This window comes from Mesocricetus auratus, unplaced genomic scaffold (assembly GCF_017639785.1).
Source record: "Mesocricetus auratus isolate SY011 unplaced genomic scaffold, BCM_Maur_2.0 Super-Scaffold_100010, whole genome shotgun sequence".
Taxonomy (NCBI): domain Eukaryota; kingdom Metazoa; phylum Chordata; class Mammalia; order Rodentia; family Cricetidae; genus Mesocricetus; species Mesocricetus auratus.
Genome location: NW_024429194.1, coordinates 70,200,275 through 70,218,017, shown reverse-complemented (window position 1 = coordinate 70,218,017; position 17,743 = coordinate 70,200,275). Strand labels below are relative to the sequence as shown.

The 17,743-nt window shown below is 39.4% G+C and overlaps 1 protein-coding gene across 2 annotated transcripts in view; it reads right to left on the bottom strand.

Annotated features, from left to right (window-relative positions):
* Nell2 (neural EGFL like 2) overlaps positions 1–17,743 on the bottom strand; it is a 276,472-nt gene that overhangs the window by 145,624 nt on the left and 113,105 nt on the right. For both annotated transcript variants that reach the window (XM_040753915.1, XM_040753916.1), the window contains exons 11-12: positions 9,349–9,440; positions 5,717–5,819 (exon numbers count right to left, since the gene is read on the bottom strand). In XM_040753915.1, the coding sequence (XP_040609849.1) occupies positions 5,717–5,819; positions 9,349–9,440 (195 nt within the window). The remainder of the gene's footprint in view (positions 1–5,716; positions 5,820–9,348; positions 9,441–17,743) is intronic.

Genomic DNA, 17,743 nt, shown 5'->3' with positions numbered 1-17,743 from the left:
TTAAAAGGTGCTCAAAATGAAAATCCTATTCACTTTAATCTAGTTTTCTCGGAAGATGTGCATGGAAAACTATAACCACTCCAAAGAAGAAATTTTTAGTATTTACAGGATTTTCAAGATCCCAGAGTCTTTTGGATAAGAAAGAAAAATGGAACTTTTAAAAACAGTGACATCAATTGGACAGTTTCTAACAATTTCTTTCTTGTGTAGGAACCCCTTATTAATGATATCTAAATGCTGAAATGAAAAGCTTGAGTGGTGAGATCCACCATAAATGGAGATTACATGATTGGGTTCATTCAACAAATTTTTAAATTACCTAATGCATACTTTATGAAAAGGGCTTCACACTGGCTGGTGATTTGCGATTTCACCCCATATATAAAAGTACAAGAAAGACTTAGAAGAAATTTTCTCTATATAGCCAGAAAAGACTTGCATTTGAGAAAAATCTAAATGGACCCTTCTTATCTGTAATGAAACTGGTGTCCATGTTCACCAAGTGGTGCCCACTCTGATCACTCATTGCCTGGACTATTTTCAATACCACTACATGATTACATTGAGTTACAACATATAAAGAAACATTACTGCAACTTATTCTTAAGAAGGCCAATGCTCCTGAGACAGTAAATGTTAAAACAGTCTAAAAAACATCCAATGGATACATGAATGCTCTAAATTAATTATATATATATTATTTTTAAATTTAAATTAGAAACAAGGTTGCTTCACATGTCAATTCCAGGTCCCTCTCTGTTTCCCTCCCCTCCTCCCATGCCCTCCCACCAGCCACTCCAAAATCCCCTCATTTCCCCAGAGAGGGTGAGGCCCTCCATGGGGGTGTCCATAGTCTGTCATTTCATCCAGGGCAGGGCCTAGACCCTCCCCCAAGAGTTCAGGGTGAGAGTGCATCTCTCATTGTTGGATAATTTTAAAACTCATAAGTGTATAAAGACAAAAGAAATACAGTTAATAATACCCCTTAACTTACTTGGAAATTTAACTTCTCTTGGCAATATAACTGTTCAGGATTAAGACCAAATATTTGGAAGCAAAATTCTCAAGAGAAAAATCTACACAATTTAAATTTAAAAATGTAAACTTTTCTCAGAGGGTCATTTTATTTCTTTCTTTTTTAAGTAAGTAAATTAAGATCATATTTCTTAAAATGCCTTTCACTGTCTTTTTATAATGCCTGAGGGGGGAACAATTTCATATAAAAATCATCACTATCCATTCCAACAGCCCAGCACATCATCAAACTAAAATCTAAAAACAAGAAAAAAAGGAAGAGGAAGAAGAGGGAAAAAATCTTTCACTTTTAATCCGAATTAAGAGAAAAGTAATATTAAAATTGTTCAGTCTTGGAGGAGCATAGGAAACTAAGTAATCGAGCACTGGTATAGTGCCAAATCTCTGATTTTCCCCACAGTGTCTCACATATGTTTTAGAGGCTGTGACTGTGGGAGTTGTTTCTGGCGTGTATTTACTCTTTTGCTTTCTTGAGTTTACAGACTGAAAAATCATCCCTTTCATGTTGCTAACTTTTCTCCCAGTTTTAAGAATCCTCCGTATGATCTAAGATGCCCAGTGAGCCTCCTTTTATGTTATGTACTGTTTGTATGCTCCATTCCATGTCCAATCCCGCCCCAGTAATAGTGACATCCATTGTTGAACCATCAAACACTGTGAATACACATAGGAAGTGCTGAATCGTTTCAAAAATTTCCAAGTGGAAGAAAGAAGTGTGCTCCTCCTATTTTCGCTTTATTAGATAGAAGTTAAGACTTGATTATTACTTATTTGGGTAATGTATTAACTCAATGATGTAAAATTAAATTTCCAGTAAATCAAACTCCATTATATATATATATATATATGTGTGTGTGTGTGTATACATATACATATATAAAAAACATAGATACAATAGGTATTTAAATGTATTCTTTCCATACATAAAAATGTAATTGTCCCCTCTGAGTGTTTGACTGCTTATGTCAGTGGCTGTCAACCTTCCTATTGCTGTGACCCTTTAATACAGTTCCTTATGTTTTGGTGACCTCCCCAACCATAAAATTATTTTCTATTTTCGTTGCTATTCCATGACTATAATTTTGCTACCAATATGAGTTATAATGTAAACACTTTTGGAGACAGATGTTTGCCAAAGGGGAGAACCACTGACCTACATAGTAAAATCTCAGGGTCAAAATATCATCCACTAATGTGTAGGGGATTTGGATTCAATTGAAGTAGGCTATTTCTAACCTGCAGGCACTCATTCTGCATGATGCCAGCACTATGTCCTCACTGCCCCATATCCACTGTGTGTGTATGGCTTTTGAAACTGCAGACCCGATCTCTGTCATGGTAGGCTGCATAAACACAGGATGTGGAAGTTAACCCATCTTTATCAGACACTGGATATTTTCACTTGTAAAATTAGAATAATTCCCATCTTATAGAATGTAGGATTCAAATGAGATCACCCATGCAAAGGCACTGTGTCCTGCATATAGATGACAAATGCCACTACACTGGTAGTATGGCTGTAACACCAGACAAGCTAACATCTGTGTCATAAAACCCATTCCAGCATTTGCCACAGCTTGGTAAAGAGATCACATCTCACACAACCCAGCCCTCTGTTTCCTTCCACCATATTTGAGCTTCATGGTCTATGTAACTCCAACTCCATCTTTCCAAATGTACATGGGGTTCTGTTCATTCCTACTAAGAATAAACTTTCCTATGGAGCATAGAAATACATGTGTCCAATAACTGAGAGAGAAATAAAAAGAAGACACAAGAATGGTGTATGTACTGGTGATGTGTCAGAAGAGAGAGCAGCAGTCACTTCATGGTGAATACTCACTGGTTTGACATTAGAAGTGAGTGGGCTTCTCATATTTGTGGTGGTGACAGACCTAGTTACACTCCAGAGGAACCACTCACCCTGACTTTTGACCCATGTGCTTTCAGGAAAACGAGCATTATCCTGCATAGGATAAAGCCATATCAAACAATGCTCAGGACTGGCCTAAACAAAACAGTATCTTCAGTGCTAGCTAATGAGGGCCACTGAAGCTCGGGTCTGGGGTTTTTGCTTTTCTTGTGAGGTGATTAAGCCATTTCTTCTACCTATCTATGTATCATCACAATACGAAAATGAACATAGGCATGCCAGTCACCTGAGAATACATCCAGTCACCTCAGAGGAGATGAGGCACTCCAGAGCTGGGTCTGAAATGGGTCAAGCAGCACTCAAGTTTGTTTACCATGGGCTTTGGGAGTCATAGGGTCCACTCTCTGGCTGAGCCAATATAATTCAGTGTCTATCACATACCTGTTAACAAATGCTAATGTAGTTAGGTGTAGTCTGAAAGCTGATAGACTTTCCTAGTGTCTCCTAAAGTGTGGATCCAAGTGCAGAATAAGATAATGGGGAATGTCCTTCTGTATGCTGTGAATATATGTTTCTCTTATTGGTGGATGAATAAATGCTGATTGGCTAGCGTCCAGGCAGGAGGTATAGGTGGGGTACCAGACTAGCAGAATTCAGGGAAGAAGAAAGGAGGGAGCAGTCCCCAGAAAGAGACACCTTGTAGCTGCTAAGAAAACAAGAGTCTTGGGCATCACTGGTAAGCCAAGTCCACATGGAGATACATAGATTAATAGAAGTGGAGAATTAATTAAGAAAGAGCTAACCAATAAGATGCCTGAGCCATTGGCCAAACAGTTTATAATAAAGTAAGCTCTGTGTGTTTACTTGGGACTGAAGGGAGGCAGAACTGGGCTGCTCTAAAACAAGGAAAAAGAATTCTAACACCAATGGTCTTCTTCTGAGGCAAATAGGCTTAGTATGTAAATGCCATTGCCCAGCAATGAAGCTGAAGTTGACAATCACGATAACATTGTTACTAATGCACAGGTAAAGAAAGTCACAAAAGTAACTTGAATATTGTGGACAGTGGGAATTATGGACAAGTGAAAGAGAATAAGCCACACCTCTTCCAGGATGCTCTCTGACTTACAGTAAAGCGGTGTGAGCAGGAAATTGTCTTGCAGACAGAGCGTGGGAATGTCAAGGGAGACGAGGACAACAGAAAGGAAACTGGACATAAATCCACATACACTCTGTGTGTCTAGGGACCGCTCCTCCATCATGGAAGCTCTGGCTTGTGCCTGTTGTCCACTTCCTTCAAAGGCTCCAAACTGTAGAGGGGTGCTCCCTGCTCAGGTCCTCCTGTCTGTTGCTGTCAGAGGTGGCCAAAACAGAAAGCCTAGGCAACCCCTGTCCAGAAACACATCTTGGAGGCTCTTTTCTGGGAAGACCAGGTCTTTAACCATCATGTAATTTTGAAAGAGTCTCATTCAGAACAGAGATTTTTAAAGTCTATTTTGGATTTGCAAGATGGTTTGTAGGGGAAAGGAGATTGCTATCAAGCCTGTTGACATGAATTCAGTCCCTGGAATGGCTACTTGATTATAAGTACATCACTGTGAGTATCAGCTACACTCCAGACATCATGCCAGGGTTTAGGTGTAGCGATGAATACCAGTGTACAGTCTACTGCAGGAAGTGCATACACATGTGTATAGCCTCAGGTTTACAAGGGACAGGGCTGATAATCTCATAAGCAACCAGGATCTTAAAGAGTCTATGTAATTATTCTTCATTTTTATGCTTTAACTAATGAGTTTAAGAGCCTCTAATGAATGGAACTCCCTACCTCCTGAGGTAGCCCATCACATTGTGAATAGTTTTGCTGTTTCCTTACATCTCAGAGATGACACACAAAAAAAGTGATAATTATTTCTGCATTCTGTCTTCCTGGTAGACTACAAGCCAATGCATGATAAAGAGTAGACCTAATGCAGTCTGTTTCTGCATTTAGGTCAGCTGCAGAAACAAACCGAGGAGAAATGAGAGCATATAGCTATCAAAAGCATAGCTAACTCAACACAGCCATGTAACTTTCTCCAGAAATGTATAGCTGACTCAAAACCAGGACTCAGTTTAGAGGTCAGACCTGGAGATAGGTACAGACACATGGAAAAAATGCTTGTGAGCATCTCAGCTATTATCCAACAAATGGCTCAGGGCTTCCCACTGTGTAGCAAATTCAGGTACATGTTATTAATCTTTGGAAATAATTTATCAAATTTTCTCATGTGTATCAGCTATACTAGCCTCCTACAATAGCTCCTGAACATAAATCTTTTTATATGTTTGTGTTTTTAATTGGCATCTAGTAATTATGCATATTATGGGATGCCTTGTGACATTTCAATAGATGCACACAATATGTAATGATTTGAGTTGGACAATTGGCATATCTATCACCTCGGACACATTCCATTTCTTTGTGTTAGGAATACTTAAAACCCTTTCCATTAGCAATTCTGCAATACCCAATTAATTGTAAACCACACATATATTACTGCACTATAGAACATTAAAAGTCATTCCCTCCCATCCAAGTGCAACCCTGTGGTTCGCAGCTGTCTTTCTCTATCATCTACTCTATGCATTTCTAGGTTGCGGTAACCACTGGGCTGTTTTCTACTTCTTTGATGATATTTCCTATTTCTTCCACAGGGAAGTTTAAGTATGTAGTATGTGTCTTTCTATCTCTGATCTGTGTCACTTCCCATTCCCATTCCCATTCATGTTCTTACATGGAGTGATATTACTTTACTAAAGTCTTACCTTTACATACTTTGCAGCAGCTGTGAGACAAGGCAATCTGATGAGACTCAGGGCAATCCAAAGCTGGGCAGCCCATGTTCTCAACAAGCTTCATGGTCTGATCCTGTGGGACAACAGAGAAGAGATGCCTGCAATTCTGTAATGAGGACTTGACTGTCAGAATCTGACAAGGTCCTAAGACATCAGTGAATTGTTTTCTTGATGACCTCTCCCCAGGTCATGGGTCATCCTGCATGGCACTCAGTCCCATCTGGAGAGCCCATACAGGAGCCAGCAGCCCTGAGAAGCTGAGCCCAACACACTGTGAGCCATACCTGCAACATCCAAACAACTAGGTGATCCTGGAAATGTGTGTTAGTTTTTCACCAGATTTGTAGATACAGTGACAAGCACAGCACAGAAAGGGCTTGGATTAGAGTCACTGCACACACTAAATTCATCGAACAGACAACAAACCAGTAAATCCAGCTGCGTTATGTATGAGGTTCTTTCAAAGTTCTGTTATAAAGAGTCTGACTGGGTCATGGCACACATCTGTAGACACAGCATTTGGGAGGCGGAGGTAGGCAGAACTCTATGGGGTCAAGATCAGCCTGGTCTACAACAGCAAGATCCAAGCCAGTGAGGACTACAATGTGAGACCCAATGTGTGGGGGGGGGGTGAAGGGAGGGAAACATTAATTGACTCACAGATGATTTCGGTAAAGAGTACTGTGGTGATGCATTATTTATGATTTATTAAGGCTTGCCTGAGAGTACAGAATGCGAGGCCAGCCACATTAGTTAGCTATAGAAGCCATGTGGTAGTGGCACACACTTTTTATTTCCCAGACTCAGGAGAAAGGCAGATGGATCTCTGAGTCCAAGATCACCCTGGGCTATCAGAGAGTGAATCAGAGATCATGCCTTTAACCCTAGGATTTGAGAGGCATTCAGTCTGAGAATTAGTTTCTAGTCACATCAGTCTGAGTGAATCTGAATAGCAGTGTAGTTGGGAGCAGTCTGAGGATATCTCCTTTGGTCTGAGATGAAGTAGAGGTAAGAGCTAGTGGCCAGCTGCTTTGTTTCTCTGATCTTCAGCTTGAAGTTTGAACCCCAATATCTGTCTCTGGGTCTTTTATTTATCATGATACAGAACACCAATGCTTTTGGTCAAAACTACTAAGAAAATGAGGGTCAGATGTATATCTTATAAGTCATATTTTCTGGCACACAGTTGGAACTCTTGAACAAAACTAATACAAAATCATCATCATCATCATCATCATCATCATCATCATCATCGTTATGTTCTAGCAACCAAATAAATGAAGTCCTCTCAGCAGATAGCAAAATAGTATCTACTTTTCAGACAACTGGAATAGCCATGTCCCAGAACTAACACTTGGCTCCTTCTGTACTGTCCTCTTTGATCATCAACAAGGATCCTGACAATGCTCCAAATGCTACCATTATAAAAGTAAAAATAAATAAATAAATAAATAAATAAATAAGGCTTGGGGTCTACAGGCTTCCATTTTTAAGTTCTTTTCAATAGCTTGAGTTTTTTTTTATTTCATTGATGAGAACCTCTTTCACGAGGAAATACACATTTCAATAATTGCTTTTCCTGACTTATATATGCAAATCATACTCTCATGCCAAGAAAGCAGCAGAAGACGCATAAAATGTACTCAAACACTAGCTTTTCTTTGCTGCAACTGTCATGTCAGCTATGGTGTTCTTTCACGTTCAAAACCACGACATTGTTCTATGCACAAAACTGATAAGAAAACAAGAAAGCATCACTTGAACTGACAGTCCAAAAGATGGAAACATGAAAAAAAAATCTGTCAGTTACCTAGAGTTGTGAATACAGGAGCAAAGGGGCCTAAACATAAAAGAGACGATAGAAACCCTCATTGACAGGGACTTAGTCAAGAGCCACAATATTTTAGGATGATTTGATCAGGCTGTGGTACCCAATCCACAGCCACTAGGTACATGTGGTCTTGAAAACTGCAATATATACAAGATTTTGAAGACACTGCTCATAGTATGCAAAAGAATGAAAAATTTGTTTCATTAATTATTTTATAACAAATTTCATACTTGAGAGATGTTTTAGACATATGTACTAAATACAAAAAAAACTGAACCCAACACATTGTCTTTATGGCTCATGCTTCTTTTGGACAGCATTGGGATAAGAGCAGAGGAGACAACTTCTTTTGTTCAAAAAATAATGGGCACCATTCACCTAATGTATACTGAACACCCACAATATTACCTATATCCAGACCTCTAACTGAGCTCATTTAAAACGAAATTATCTTACAGCATATTTAGCATCAAGTAAGCAACTGTCTTAGCAAATATGTGTCCCACAATAATCAATGTTATCAGGCTCACAAATACTGAGGAAGAGACATCAAATGCTCACAGTGAGTTAAATGTACAGTTTATGTTTCAGAATTGGAGCTCACATTTTTATCTCTAATTCCCTTTTTCTTGTTTTGGAATGACTAGATCATACGTCAAATCTTGCAGGCTCCACAGTGGGACTTACCCCACTGGGAACACAGGTGTGGATGCTGGAAGGAGGTCCCATCTGCAGACAGGAGCCCGCAATTCATTGACACATTCCTGAGCCTTGATTCTCCTATGTTTAGGATCTGACTCATATTATAGGAAAGCAGATTTTAAACAAAAGAAGCCTCCCAAGTCCACTATAAAATATTAGGACCCACAGTCATAGTCCCTTCTGTCTCTTAACCTGGCTAATTGGCAAGTCCTCAGATAGTCTCTTATAGGTGTGCATGAAATGGACCCTCTTTGGGAATACCATGTATCATGCACAAACCCTTATGATTTCCTTTCCTTAGTCCTTGATAGTTCTATAGCTAGATAATTCTATTGACACAATCATACTAAATCACTTGTTTTTAATTTTAATATTTTGTGCGATCTCTAGATTGTCAATTCCATGCACAAGGGGCAATCAAGAGGAAAATTAAAGCTCAGATGAGAAATCAGTTTTGACTGGTGTAACATGTTTCTGTACTCTGTCTTTTCACTTGTGCCTGGAAATCCAACCAACCCTGTTTTCCATGGCTCTTCACACTCCTGGTGTAAGCTATGGTGTTGTCTTGTGGCCTTATTTTATCTTAAGCCACACAGGATGGAGATGATGTAGAGTGTTTGCTTTGGGGATCCATTTAAAATCCATATTAATGTCATCTCTGCACAACAATTAATGTTTACAAGGCAATTTCATGTTTTATTTTCCAATTAGCTGAGTGATATTTCTCACTGGAGTCAAAATCATTCGAAACAACAAGCTGCATCTATTGTCTTTGAAGTTTCCTCACAGCGGCAAACATGGAGTTGATCTGAATTAGAAAGTTTTCAGTCATAAAACTGATTTGACAAGTAACTTTTTCATGTGTTGCAATATTGTTTTATAACAACTAGCTCACACGCTTAAAAAGATAATGGAAACACTTTCATATTTGAATGGAGAGTGCTATTCAGACTTTCTCCTTGAGTTAGGATTCAAAAAGAGTGTTGTTAGGGGGATGATTTTAAAGAGAAACAGTCATAGTATTTATATACTGGAGATGGTTCTGGAAGGCCCCTGAGAGCCAGCTTACCTTGCACTCATACAGGACACACATTCCAGAGGATGAGTAGACTGTGTTCCGTTCTCCCTCAAAGTAGCTCCGTCCTTGGAACTGGCAAGTGGCTTTAGAATAAAAGGGACACACACCGAAGCTTTGTTAGGAAACACAGTTCAGAAACATGCAGATCATTTTCTTACTATTTTACCTGTTCCTAGTCTTTTATTAAAAGTCATTTGAATGACTAAAAATGTATATGTATTCAGTCTAATATAAGGTACTTATAAACCTTAATTAGCAGCATGCAAATTAAGCTGAGAGAGTGAAATGGGCACAAAAGAATAATGAGGTATTCCAGGTTGCCAGAATAAGACTCTGGAAAGGACTTTTGGACTTTAAGTCTCACATGCTTAAAACACATTATATATTAATATAAAAATGTCTTCATGCAACCCAGTACATAGACAATGAATACACACAAATTAAATGAAAGAAGGAGGGAGGGGTTAAGGAGGGAAGGAAGGATGGAGAGAGGGAGGGACAGAGGGAGGGATGGAGGGAAGGAGGGACAGAGGGAGGGAGGGAGGGAATGTTGGCCAGGGAAAACAGATCAGTGCCTTGCTTAGCCATCATCAGAGAAGCTTCTTCCTGTAGCAGATGAGAACAGAGACCTTCCAGCCAGACAATGTGCAGAGTCAGGGACCTCAGAATACTGAGTCCTAAAGGGGGAGTGTCTCCATCAAATCCCTCCCCTCATAGCACAGGGAACCTTGAGTAAGAGGCAGCAGAATAGGTGTAATGTCCAAGGAAGCAAAGTTCTCTAAATCAACAGGATCTGCACTTTTATGAGCTCACAGGGACTGAGCACCAGGCACAGGGCCTACAGGGGGTCTGCAGCAGATGGGGTCCTAGAGCCGAAAGAAGAGGTGGACACAGCCCCACACCCCAACCAGAAAGCTGTCTCCATTGATTACCACTTGAAATGAACACTTTGCTTTTTCCAAGGAGAGTATGTAGTGAATCAAACTACTCTTAAGGGTAGACATCCTGTCCACCAGTAGATAGCCAACTGAAAATTAATTCAACAGTGTCCTTGGAGGTACCTTGTCTCACGAAGTGTCAGAGATCTTTAAAATTTTTATCTTATTTTTAATTTTGATCTTATTTATATATTTTCCTCTCCTTTTACCCCATAAGTCATTTGTGTATATATTAAGGCTTCCAGTTTCATGTTTTTACAGGATTCCTGAGCATGTGAAAAAGTGAGTTTCTACATATATGTATCTGTTTTTCGTGCCTCTTCTTGGGCTCTTTTCCTTCCATCTGTTTTGTCCTATTTGAATGTGTTGCTTTTTGTTTTAGCTTATTATATTATTTTTATTATTACTCCTTAGAACCCTGTTAGTTTCCTAACAAGAGACAGAAAGGGGATAGATCTGGAGGTGAGAGGAGGTGGATCAGGACTGGGAGGAGTAGAGGGAGAGGGAGCCAGAGGATGTATAATATGAGAAAAAAAATCTATGTTCAGTAAAAGGGGAAAAAGAAAACAATAAGACTTGTAGCTATTTAACTGCCTGATGGATGATATTCTCCTTAAGACCCCCTCAGTGTGCACTTGGGTGGCAACAAAGGCTTGGTGCATTTTAATATGCTGTAGAATCTTAAGACAAATTAGGAAGCTCTTAATTACAACATGCACATGTAGGCTTTATGCTTTTTAGTTTATATTACCTTACATGAATATTCATGAGTTGAGACACCCCATTTAAAACATCGAGATGAATTAATATGACCTACCTTGCTTCCATCTCAATGACAGAAACATTTTTAAACACAACTCAGAGACATGGAAGCAAGTTGTAATCAGACAAGGTACATAGATCTCCAATCATTTCTCTATGAAACTTGAAAAATATTCTCAACTGAAGTAACAGAAGTTACTCTTAATTTGAAATGATCATTTCATACTGCTGATGTTGGCTGTTGTCTGGGTTTCCCTCACACTACAGCAGCCTAATGTTAGGGTCATTATCAGGCTTCAGGTTTTAAGCTGTAAACCAATAGTTCTCAGCCTTCCTAATGCTGCAGCCTTTGGCCCTTTAACACAGTTCCTCATGTTGTGGTGACCTCCCAACCACAAAAATATTTCCAATGCTATAATTTTGCTAATTTAATGAATTATAATACAAACATATGAGATGCATGATATATAATACGTGACCTCCTCAAAAGGGTCATATCCCACAGATTGAGAATCACTGCCTAAACTAACTTTTGCTTTGCAGTTTTACATTGTTTTCTTTGAAAGGACCTATCATGGATATTTAAATTCCACATAACATATAAACACCCCAAGAGAACTTGTTTGGAGACTAACAGAAGACAACTGTCTGATGCAAACAGACCCCTCATATTTAATAAGTCCCACCCTTTATTTTAGCCACATAGAATTTGTAATGTCAACATATCATTTTGGTTCTGTCTATATGAATGAAAAAATTCTTTTACTCTTTGGAATTTATATTTCCCCTCATTTAAAAACATAGCTTGTAAGTAGCAATTGGTAATGTTGAAATTAGACATTTGCACTAACATTATTGTACAGATATTAGGTGCCAAAGTTTGTAACCTGACTTTTAAAAAAATAGCTGCACATTAAAGTACTGGAATCCATGCACATTTTTTATGTTTTTAAATTTTTATTGCTTGTTTTTTGGCACTTTTTAAATTTATTTCTTACATTCCAATCCCAGTTTCCCCTCCCTCCTCTCCTACTTCTCCCCTCAATCCCCCTACTCCCATCTGCTCCTGGGAGAGGATAAGGCCTTCCCTAGGAAGTCTACTAAGTCTGTCCCATCATCTCCTTAAGGCAGGAACAAGGCACCTCTCCACCCCCCATACCCTGTGTCTAGGTTGAGCAAGGTATCACTCCACATAGAAGGGGCTCCACTAAGTCAGTTTGTGCATTAGAGTTAAATCTTGGACCCACTGCCAGTGACGATTTCTCAGAATACTAGGGATCAGCCTACCTCAAGATGCTGCAATACCACTTTTAGGCATATACCCAAAGGAGGCACATTCACACCACAAGGATGTTTGCTCAGTTATGTTCATGGCAACATTATTGATAACAGCCAGATCTTGGAAACATCGTAGATGTCCCTCAACTGAAGAATGGATAAAGAAAATGTGGTACATTTACACAATGGAGTGTCATTCAATGGTAAGAAACAATGACATTTATGCACATTATTAACAGCCATTCTTCAGCTAACTCCCTTACTCAGCTTGTATTAAGAAACTTGACAACCTAAATACAACTACTAGAGAATTGGTTACAAATTTTAGGGAGCTAACTGGAAAATAATACAACTTAATTATATGAATTATATTACTTAGAGACTGTCTGAAAGTTGATCATGAATATTTAAAATGAAACTACTGAATGTCAACTGTATACTACGTGCCACATTATGAACTAAAACAACCTACGTGTTTACTTAATAAACCCCACTGATTGCTGAATGTGTCCTTAGTGTGTAATATAAAGTGTGCTTTTATCTTAGTAAATCCATAAATCTAACACACCAGAATCTGGTCAAATGTACCTTTACTCACAGGTAATACATCCTGTATTTTATAAGAGAATGAAAAATGAACCTTTCTAACTTGTACTCAGCACCTGAATTCAAAGGTTTCAAAGCTCACTACATGAATTGGTAACTGCATCCTCTTCAAGTTCAGGAGTGGGCAAAAGAAAAAAAAACATGGCGCTGTGGGCCTTTCTTGCACAGAAGGGAAAGGAAACAAGGTGAAAATGCAAGGACAAACTCGCCTCATGCAAATTCTTATGATAACTTAACAGTAGTGCAGCACAGGTGGACCTTCTGCTCAAAACTCAATTCAAAAGACACGAGCAGGCAACTTATGGGATGATACGGCACCCGATAGGGCTGTGCAGAGACGCAAGCACCAGCAGGGATGCTGAACTTGGCTTAGGGAGAATCCAAAGTAAGTTTTTTTCTCATTTGGATTTTGATCAGTTATTGGGATCTCCAATATGCTATGGTTTATGAAGGATATCCATGATGCCAACAGGATATGCATTTCTTGTGTTTTATAAAAGAAAAATGTGGGGCTGGAGGGATTACTCAGTGATTAAGAACACTAGCTGGTCTTCCAGAGGTCCTGAGTTCAATTCCCAGCAACCACTGGGTGGCTCACAACCATCTGTGATAGAATCTTGTGCCCTCTTTTGGCCTGCAGGGATACATGCAGACAGAACACTATATATATAATAAATAAGTTTTTAACACTTTTTATTATATATTTAAATTAGAAACAAGCTTGCTTCCCATGTCAGTCCCAGTTCCCTCTCTCTCCCCTCCATGACCACTCCCTCCGCCAGCCCCCCCAACCCCCCCCTAGCTGGACACCCAATCCCCACTCCATTCCCCAGGGAGGGTAAAGCCCTCCATGAGAGATCTCTAGAGACTGTCATTTCTTTCTAGGCAGGGCCCAGGCCCTCCCCAAGTGTCCAGATTGAGAGAGCATCCCTCATTGTGGGATGGGTACCCAAAGACCATTTGTGTGCCAGGGATAGATACTGATCTACTACCCAAAGCCCCACAGAATGCCTGGGTCTCCTCACTGGCACCCACAATCAGGGGGTCTTAATCATTCCCATGCTGGCCTCTCAGGCACCAGTCTGGAGTACAAGATCTCTCCCTTGTTCAGCTCAGCTATTTCTCTGGGTTTTACCAGTCCAGTCTTGACCCCTTTGCTCATCACTCCTCCCTTTCTGTCACTGGATTCCAGGAGTTCAGTTCAGTGTTTAGCTGTGGGTGTCTGCCTCTGCTTCCGTTTGTCATTGGATGGAGTTTCTAGGATGGTATGTAAGATAGTCGTCAAAAAAAGATGGAGAGAAGAGGAGGGAGGAGAAGAACATGGGGGAGCAGGAAGGATGAGTTGGTAGAAGAATAGAGGAGAGCAGGATGAGAGATATCATGATAGGTTTGAAGGGAGATCTGGCACTAATGAGATCTCCAGAGATCTACAAGGATGACACCAACTGGCAAACTAAGCAGTAGTGGAGAGACTACTTTAAATGTTCCTCCCTAAAAAATAAGTTTTTTAAAAAGGAAAGAAAGAAAAATGTGAAGAAACTCTGAAAAGCTGTAAGGATTCCTGAAAACACTGGGAGGACTAATCCAAACATGTTAGAAGGACTGGGATTTCTCAAAGAGAAATTAGAGAAGTAGAACAAGCATCCACAACACACTTAAGAAATGTGTCCTGAGTGCCTTCTACATGCCTGGTGCTCTTTAGGTAGCAGGACCCTAACCCTAACCCGAATGTGAATGAGACATGATCCCTGCCGTCACTATTTAGTTGGTAGATCAGCTCACACATAACTTATTTTAATAGATCTAGAGCACCACAAGTCATCTTCAGACTGTTCTAACTGAGGGGCAGAGGAGAGGGTATCACTGGAGTAGATCTGAGTTAGGCTGAAAGTCTGTCTAGGAGTTAATTGTGACCTAGGATCAGCCACTGCAGAGAAGAGGAAGTAAGAAAACATGGCCAGTTCTTTCTCTCTGACCTCCCATTTTTTTTTTGCCAGGCTCTCACACTGTGAATAGCCACACAAAGCCAGCTGCAAAGCTGACCAGGACTATGTCAATCACAGAAGCCAGGCTCCCAGAATTCAGATTAGGAGCAACCACAGGACTGGAGGTAAGGATCTTAAGAAGATTGCTCACTGTGGACTTTTAAGACGTCTTGCAAGCAGAGGCCTGAGGAAGACCAGGGGAGAGGGAAATGCTTGACAAACAAGTTATGAAGAGAGAACACTGACATTTACTTTTTTAAATGTAGATCTACCATAGGAAGGAGGTGATCCCTGCGGACACTGAAGTGGAAGATCAGCTCCAGATTTCCGGTAACGGAGAGCACCTGCCATTCCTCAATGGACTACCAGTATGCATGTTCACTTCTCCCACAAAGCAGTGAGTAACTATGGCTTTGTGATAGAAAGCCCTGGTTTTTTTTTTTTCGTTTGTTTTGTTTTTTCGAGACAGGGTTTCTCTGTATTGTTTTGGAGGCTGTCCTGGAACTCGCTCTGTAGACCAGGATGCCTCGAACTCACATAGATCCGCCTGCTTCTGTCTCCTGAGTGCTGGGATTAAAGGTGTGTGCCACCAACACCCAGCTGAAAGCCTTGTTTTAATTTAATTGCATGCATGAGTCTATAATCACAAGGGTTTCATTTCTTTTTTAACTTCAGTGTGTATCTGTCATTGTGCCTGTGTGCATATACAACATCAAGTTCCTTGTGACAAGCAATTAGGACATATTTTCAAGAACCCATATTGAACCATTGTATTTCATAGAGCTTATTATATGAAGAAGTGAAACTTCACATATTTTAATATATAAATCATCTAAGGAGATAGATTTATTCATTCAGGCATTTCACTCTGTGCATGAAACAATTAGTCCTTTCTGAAGTCAGAAGAGGCTACAGCACCATGGCTATGTCAACTGCATGTTTTCATTGACAGGTATGGCTGTTTGTGTGATCTTGAGAAGTACCGTTAGAATTATGATTTACATGATTATGTCACCCAGCATTTCACATGCACATCCTGCTCAGAATTAACTAGGAACATCCACAACAACTTTTAGAAATTTAATAGGATGATATAACAGCAGGCATATACATTTTACTAAAGCTATGATAAACATCATACATTACACAGTTACCAGTACCATAATTACCAAGGAATCTGCAAAAGTAATTCATGTTAATTACTCTTACTCCTACCTATTATCACAATGCAAATAGCGACAAAGAAGAGTGGAGACAGAAATGATGCAAAACTGACAGTCATCAGTTGTTAAAAAGTAGAAAATGATTTATAACCACAGACTGAGAAACAGATAAGTGAGAGAAGCCAGTAAAACTGTGAAAATTCTAAATTGCACAATAAAATCTTGATTTACTGGTCTTTAAAGCAGAGCTGCGAACTATAATTTCCTCCAATGAATTTCAAATTAACTTCTACAATCTGGCAAAGAAAAAACTTAAATCCAACTGAAATATTTTAGAATATATAATCAAAAGGGTAAGCCATATTTCACTTCTAAAGTCTGCTCACTATGTATTTAGTTTCTCTTTTTCAACCAGTGGATTAAAGACAGACAGACTGACAGACAGACAGAGATAGAGATAGAGATATATACTTTTCAATTTCCCAAGACATTTGGAGTGGCCCAGCACAGTTAAAAGTTAGCCAACAGCTCTAAAATTGGACACAAGACTTGCTCAACAAGAAAGAAGCCATGCTGGTTCTGGAAGCCTAGTCAACTACCAAGGCTTGTGAGGTCATGGATTTTAGAGGAGAACCTACACCACCCCTCTCCTAAAATAGCATAACCTCTAACACATTCTAAACATTTGTACTTATACCCACAGATCAGAGTAGTCCTAACATATCATCAAGGAAGTGTCTCTTTGTAATATACCAAGACCATCAAAGAAAATCCCAACCAATCAAAATGCAGAGTTGTGGAATCATCTACAAAGCCCTCCTACACCTAAGGCCTAGAAGACATTGCAGAAGAGGGGGAGGAATGGTGGTAAGAACAAGAGCATCAGGGAAGTGACTGTGAGATTGTGTCTCTGTCTCCTACTAATGTCAGAAGCAGCACCTATATAATCTCAGCAGTATGACTGCCTAAACACGAGCTGAACAAGGACAAGAGACATGCCAAAGTGGATGAGGGGAAGCTCACAAGGCCTCAACCCTACACAGACAAACAATTACAGGCAACAAAGGAATGCTGAGAGTTGGAGAACTAGTCTTCCTCAGGGAATGGCACACCAATTATTTATCCAATACCAAATGGTCAGCCCAGAAAACATATGCAAGAGTATCATAATACAGACCTAGCAGGCTACATTTAGAAATATATGCATACATATATATGTATATTCATTCATTTGTGTAACAAGAATTAATGAAAGTAGAGTCCATGAATGTAAAAGAAACCAGGGAAGAAAGGGAATGAGGAAATAGTGTACTTATATAAAGTAAATATGAATGTAAATATATAAAATAAAAATAAAAGAAATCACAATTAAAAGAAAAAAGAAAAACAGTGACACCAAAAAGAAAAGTTCAAGGGTACAAAGAAGCAAACTGGTAAAATTGACTTAGGTAAGATGTGGTACTTATTTTTTCTTTAAAATTCCTTTGGAAAGCACCAAGAATCAAACGTCTTTGTTTATCTGTGGTATCATTTCATACAAAGATTTTGAAATCTGTTTCTTTGGGGAGTCTTCTCAAAGATACCAAGAACATGGCAGCTGCTCATGGTTAAGACAATGGCAGTTATTTGTTAGTGACATACAAATGGAGTTGGC